The following is a 7,570-nucleotide window of genomic DNA, read 5'->3' on the forward strand; positions in this document are numbered from 1 at the left end:
AAGATCTGGAGATTTCCCTTCAGAAACTAGACAGTGCGTACAAACGTTACAGGTGTTCCTAAAACCAACTGCTGCTGCTGGGAATAGGTGCCATCCAACGTATTGGACTTGACATGAAATCTGGACAGTTTTGCAGTTTTGTTTATTTTTCAAATAGTCATTTATTTATTTATCCATGTATTCATCCATCCATCCATTCATCCATCCATCCATCCATCCATCCATCCATCCATCCATCCATCCATTTATTTATTTATTTATTTATTTGAGACATGTATTTATGGGTATTTTTTTACCTTTGAACAATAAATTATTTTTTAATCTCATGTGTTCACTTGCCTTTTCAACTCCATTCATTTCTTCACTAAGTTTAAAAATAGTAATTTAGCCGTTGTCGTGCACTAGGCACAATGCTTCTGTATCTTTTTTCTAATTCAGTAATTTCTTACTCATTAAATTTCTCCTTTTTCTGGAGTTCTTCATTTTATTTTGGGGTTTTCAGAAAAAGAAAGAAGAGCTAAGAATTTAGAAAGCAAAGTCAGAGGAAGCTCTTTCTGAATTTGCCCTGACATATTTGGCTTCAGAGAGCTTTAAAATGCATATCTACATTTTAAAATATAAGACAAGGCCCTTGCCCTCAGGGAGCTTCTAGTCAAGGGAAACACTCTCCCCTCCCCAACCCCTCCTACCCCTTTCCACACCTTCTTTTTACTAGTTGAAAATATGGTCCTTCCCTTCAGGATCTCTCATGTGTGCAAGATGCTGTGAAAAGAAAGGGTTGCTATAATAAATGGAAGGCTTTAGGTGGGGAGTTCCTTCACTGACATTCTTCCTTCTGTGTCATATTACTCACCTTTCATAACATTCAGTTTAGGAGTTTATGGAGATGTCTTTTCCTCACAAAGTTTCAGTGTCAAACCTCCTACTTTTAGATTTTGAGAATTTTTGTCTTTCCTGATCAAATTTCATTGCAGAGAATAGGCTCCTCTGCTCACTCTACATCTTCCCTCTCTCGTGGAGGGGAAACTACCATTAATGGTCCTCTTGGACCATTAATGGCTACTTACTTTCCTAGCTCTTTGGTCACACACAGGGGAGATGCTGTGTCTTGGTTTTGTGTCTCACCAGCCTCACCCATTGTCACCTCTGCCTTCCTGTTCTGGTTTGATGCTCCACTTATGCCTGACATGCATCAGGAATCTCTTCCATCTTCTCAATGAATCATTAACACAGAGACCTGGATGGTCCACACACTACCTGTGCTCTCTCCTGGTGCCCTGCTACAGCTCCCATTACCATCATGGGCCCTTGGTAACACTGGGTGAAAATGCCTATTTGGTGCCATTTAGTTATTTTCTGAACACGTGTTTCTAGAGGAAATCCACAAGAATTATGAACTGAGGATGGTAGACAACATACTTTCTACTTCAATTCAGCTCAATTTCACCAACTCTGACCTGAATCTATGAGTTAAGTTTGCTTCCCCAAACCCTCTGATTTCTTTTTGTACTCAAAAAAGAAAGAAAGAAAGAATTTGATGGGAAAAACAAAGCAAAACAAAGTAATGCATCTAATTCAATCTGTAGTCTTGCAGGCATATTTATCTACCCCTCATGTAATATGAAATGTACTAATAGAATTTTTAAAAGAATTGACTCCTTGTATGAAATTCCCTAGTTTAGAATGTCATGAGAAAGTTTCAGTCAGTCACCATCTTAATGCAAGTTCAATGTGAAGGAACTGGGTCCTGAGAATGTGAGAAAGGATGAGAAATAATCACTTAGAATTATCCTTAAATGCACAAATTGTCATAGTGTTTTACCTTTGGGGGTTACAAACAAACAAAGAAACTTCTAGGGTCTATTGAGGTGAACCACTCTTAAGTGACTCGTACAAATGACATCTTTTGCATTAAATGGTGAATGTTGTTGATTCAGGAAATTTACTCCCTAAAGTTGACTGAAGGTCCTTCAGTCTTTGTTGAAATCCCAAGTACATTTGTCTAGTCTTTAAGCAACACATGACAACTACAACCAGTAGATGGCAGCATCATTTCAATCAACTATGCACTGGTTTTTGTAGACCCTTGGCCTCACATGGAATAAGAAACTTTAGGTGGGAATTGACTATTCCAGCAAGGAACATGGGATCATTTGGAGGGTGGGAAGATTCTTTAAATTTCACCCTGTTCTGGTGGTCTTGTCTCCAAGAAGAAACATTCCCCTGAAATCCTGAAACATTCCCCCATGTCATTCCTTCTCACCTCTGGCCCTCCTGGGATGCACAGGGCACTGGCTTCTCAGGGCTTACTGATGTGACCAAGACACCCACTGTAGCTATGAAAGCATCTTCAAACTCTGTCTGCCCTGACTTCCATCACTCCCTGGCTACAGCAGACACTCCTCAGTATCTGAAGCAATCCCCAGTGAGGATGTCCACACACACAATTTTCTTCCTTCCTTCCTTCCTTCCTTCCTTCCTTCCTTCCTTCCTTCCTTCCTTCCTTGCTTCCTTTTTTCCTTTCTTTCTGTGAAAACAGTGGACCACCATCGATGTATTATGATTACATTATCTCCTCCTTCAGGGACAAGCTAGGAAGCCAAAAGAAACAATTTTTTTCATGAGAAAAAGTGGACAGGAATGGATCAATTGTGATTACCTTATCTCTTCCTCTCTCAAATCCTGTGAACACATCCCTCTTCAAAACTTCTCCACCAGGGCCAAAATTTTGACGTTAATTCATGACTCCAAAACCTGACTTTCCTCCATGCCGTATGCCCAACCAGTTACCAAACCATGTCATTTCTTACATCACAGTATGTCTCATATATGTCTCTACTCTACTTATCCAGCTACTTCTAGAAGACACTATTGCAATAAATTCCTAATGACTTTCTCTGCCTCCAGTTTGCCCGAATGTCATCCATGCATTTTCCTCAAGCACTGACCATGTCACTATCCTGATCAATAAATGTCAGTGATTCCCTAATGTCTCTAGGATGAAACATTATTTTACTTTTACTTTATTCTTTTTTATTTGTATTGCTGTCTGCCCTGAAAATCCATAATATCTATGTATGTATGTATACATATTTTTTTTTCTTCTTTGGAGGAAGGAGGAATATGAGTATGGAATATTCCATGTCAAATCAGAATCAGTTAATTTCTTGATTAACCTTGGTAAACTTTTCTCTTTTTTGTTTATAATAAAATAACAATAACAAGCACCATTGACATGGCATCTACTATATTCCAGCCATTGGCTAAGGATTTTGGATGTATAATTTCATTTTCATCCTTACAACTATTCTGGGAGGAAGATGCTATTATGAGGCAAACCGAGGATAAGCAATTTGTCCAAGGTTATGTAGCTTTCAAGAGTCTCACGAAAAATTTGAACTCAGGTCTTCCTGACTCCAGGCCTAGCACTCTATCCATTGTGCCACCTAGATGCCTCTGTTACAAAGGACAGCTCACTAAGGTGAGGGAAGGTAATACTTTGTTTTTCCTTCAGAAACAGACAGATACACACACACACAGACATATGTATGTATACATGCATTTACATATTTATAAATAAAGGTGATAAAAATGTAAATAAATGTTAGTTCTAAAAGTGGGTTGTATTTTGGAAGGTAATGTGTGAAAACTTGAACGGTTCCGGACCGGGGACAGAGTTCTGCATCCTCATTATGAAGAACCTCTTTTCCTGCTCCTACATGTTGCCCCCTAAGCTTCCATAACATCAAAAGATCATATTACTATTGCTTTGGAGACATTGCTATCAAGGTCCCTTTGAGACCATCTACTCCAACACCCTCATTTTACAGATGAGGAAACTCAGGCTTAGAAAGGTGAAGTGATTTTCCCATGGTCACCTAGGGAAGAAGTGCTAGAGACACGATTGGACACAGATCCTCCAACCACAAAGACAATCTTCCTTTCACTGAAACCCAGTGAGACTATGGGGGTGCACGCTAAACATGATAAAAATGAAAGCAGAAAAAGTGATTTTCCCTTCTGGCCACTTGTTCCCCCTCCACAAAATCTTCGAAAGCTCAAGTGATGAAACAGATCAAAAGGAAACTGAAAGCACATTAAATGTGATGAAAATGGAAGCAGAAAAACGGGTCTCCCTACTGAACAAAAGGAAATTCAGCTCAGTACAGTACAATGCGATGATGTCACCAACTGAGAATGTGGATTGGAGCTAAGACAAGCCACAAGCCAAGAGTACGACCACGGGAGATGCAGTAGATTCTAAGTGACAACAAAAATTGTCAAATCTGTCCTCTCCTACAATCTAAGCTACCCCAAAGCAGGCCTTCAATAGATCCCCCACAACAGTAGTGGCACCCTGTTTTCCATGTTAACAACTCATAAAGGGAAATCCATGAGATTGAAATTGCCCAGTTTTACTCTGCCTTATAGACAAAATAAAAATTATTTTTATTTATTAAAAATTATTAAAAAGTCTCTTGGACGTTTATTGTTAAAAGTCATCCTTGATTCAAATGAAGATATAGTCATACCTATGTTATTTTTGATCCAATTTTGTCTGTCCCATACAACAGGCCTGAATCACAGAATATGAGTGGTAGAAGGGGCCGAGTATCTCAGAAATTATTTCAGTTCAATAATTCAGTTCAAACACCTAATATTCGATAATAGTATGTGCTTAGGTTCAGATACACACACAGAGAGCTGTCTGTTATAGGCACGGTACAGTGGAAGGAAGAAGACAGAGAAGGTATCACAGAAGAAGTCACAGTTGGGCACTGAACATGCAAATGCCAAGAGACAGAGGAAAGCACTGCAGACACACAGCTACAAGGATGTAGGAGATGGCAGGATGAGACTAAAGTAGTCAGATTTGGACCCAAAAGGAGTTAGAATACTTAGCACCTGAGTATTTTGCAGCAAGTCACTTAAATCTCTGAGAATCTTGGGTTTTCATCAATAAAATCAAAATAATATTAGTTTCCTGTGTGTTCACAAGACTTTGCAGAAGTATTTTGTAAACCTTAAATTGTTGCATACATATAAATTATTGCTATTATTGCAATTATCACGACACGATGGGCAAAGGTGGAGGAGGACCTGAACTTTGGTGGGTTCAGTAGTGAGGAAAAGGACGGGCAGGTGGAAGGAGCAATTCCATAGGTGATGCTGATGAGCTTCTGTAACTGACCACACTTTCACCACCATGTGCTAGATTCTGGCGAGATACAAGATTGCCAGAATAGATCTAGTGCTGAATTTAGGGGCCCTTTTACAAGTAAATCCAATGATGATTTTTTTATGGCATCTTCTAAAACCAATGTGGAACGTAAGAGGAGAGCTCTGTAATTCCAAAAGGCATGTAATGATTTCCCCTCCATAGAACTGTCCTGTCGACACGACATAGACACGATGTCACTCTCATCAAAAAGTCTGGGTAGTTGTTCCAGATGGATATGGAGCTTATAACCCTAATGAATTGTCCAGCCTATCTGAAAGTGAGCCTAGTTGTAGATACAAAAGTGACATGTGCCAACCTAGTGAAGAGCTCCCTGGACATTTTCTTTGAGGAATGGACCACACACAAAGTTGCTGGGACTCCTTCAAAGCCTTGGCAACCTGGTAAGACTGAATAGAGCTTGAGACCTACTTCACATAATCTTTAAGAACACAAGGTCTGCTCCACACCCCATTTTTACCATGATGAAGTGTTGGAATAGAACTGTAGTGAATTTCATAGCAATGAAAGGAGGATCATTGATGGTAGACGGTTATCTGCAAGAGAAATCATAAGGACTAGTGACATGTCAAGTTTTCTGAATACAAACAATATCTATTATGAATAATAAAATAGCTAGCACTCATCTAGCCCCAATGAGTTTTACAAATTTTGTCTTAGTTTATGCTCACAACACTCCTCACATGTAGCTGTTACTATTATCCCCATTTTACAGATAAGCAAACTGAGGCAGATAGAGCCTTAGTGACTTGCCAAGGGTCACCTCAACAGAAAGTATCCGAGGCCAAGTTTGTAGTCAGGTCTTCCTGGCTCCAGGTCCAGTTTTCAATTCTCCAGCTGCCTCTTTGATTAAATTGTTTTAAGATAAAAGGGTTAATTGCTAATTAAGGAGGAATAAAATGGAAGATTGCTATAAGCCAATAATTTTATGGAAGAAGCCAAAGAAAAAGGCTAACTTTGCTCTACTAAAAGAACTACTCTGTAGTCTGGACAGTCTTTTGGTCATATAGGCTTTCATTTAGGAGAGAAAGTTGATTCTGACAATTAGTTCCTTTTCTACTATTCAATGCCCACTGAAAGTCTTGCGGTTTTGTGGTCTACTTGTGTGTACAGCACACAGGTCAATTTCTTTCTAAGCACCTAAGAGAAAACAGCAACATAGTAGCAAAATGTAGATGACACAATGAAAGCGAAAATGAGAACTGAAAAGTGGGAAATTCCTGTGTTCAAGAAAATTGTGGATGGCATCTCTCAATAAATAGCTGACACCCATAGAGGAAAGCCATTCACACTGCAGACCTTGGAAGAGTCAACACAGCCACCTCCTTACAAATTCGCCCTGGCCAATAGCACCATGGTACAACTGGTCCTTCTCCTGTTCCTTTCTGCTGCTGTCTCTTCTGACCAGTATGATTCACTTCGCTTCCATCAAAGAAGAACCAATCACAGGAGTTTGAGTCTCCTGAAGGAAATGATTGGAAAAATTCATCCAGAATGTCTACAGGAGGGAATGGACTTCAAGATCCCTCAGGAGATTGTACAGCCCAAGCAATGCCAAAAGGAGAATGCCACCATGGTCATCCATGAGATGCTCCAGCATATCTTCAGCCTGTTTAGCAGCAAAAATGCCAGCCCTGGTGTGGATGAGACCATCACTGAGGCATTCCTCGATGGAATCGATCAGCAAATGGTACATCTGGAAAAGACTTTGAAGGTCAATAGCACCTGGTTGACTGCAGACAGCATCTTGCCTCTCAACAATTATTATCAAGGAATAATGAACTATCTGGAAAGCAAAGAGTACTGCAGCTGTGCCTGGAAGAGAGTCCAGGTGGAAATCAGGAAGAATTTTCTCTTCCTCTTCAAATGGACAGAATGTCTCAGAAACTGAAAGATCTGGAGATTTCCCTTCAGAAACTAGACAGTGCGTACAAACGTTACAGGTGTTCCTAAAACCAACTGCTGCTGCTGGGAATAGGTGCCATCCAACGTATTGGACTTGACATGAAATCTGGACAGTTTTGCAGTTTTGTTTATTTTTCAAATAGTCATTTATTTATTTATCCATGTATTCATCCATCCATCCATTCATCCATCCATCCATCCATCCATCCATCCATCCATCCATCCATCCATCCATTTATTTATTTATTTATTTATTTATTTATTTATTTATTTGAGACATGTATTTATGGGTATTTTTTTACCTTTGAACAATAAATTATTTTTTAATCTCATGTGTTCACTTGCCTTTTCAACTCCATTCATTTCTTCACTAAGTTTAAAAATAGTAATTTAGCCGTTGTCGTGCACTAGGCACAATGCTTCTGT

At 39.4% G+C, this 7,570-nt stretch overlaps 1 protein-coding gene across 1 annotated transcript; it reads left to right on the top strand.

The window, feature by feature from the left end:
* The first annotated feature begins 6,593 nt into the window (after nucleotides 1–6,593).
* LOC140496920 (interferon beta-like) lies at nucleotides 6,594–7,130 on the top strand. The gene has a single exon (XM_072597338.1). The coding sequence runs from the start codon at nucleotides 6,594–6,596 to the stop codon at nucleotides 7,128–7,130; it is 537 nt and encodes a 178-aa protein (XP_072453439.1).
* The last annotated feature ends 440 nt before the right edge of the window (nucleotides 7,131–7,570 follow it).

Source organism: Notamacropus eugenii, chromosome 3, assembly GCF_028372415.1.
Source record: "Notamacropus eugenii isolate mMacEug1 chromosome 3, mMacEug1.pri_v2, whole genome shotgun sequence".
Lineage (NCBI taxonomy): Eukaryota > Metazoa > Chordata > Mammalia > Diprotodontia > Macropodidae > Notamacropus > Notamacropus eugenii.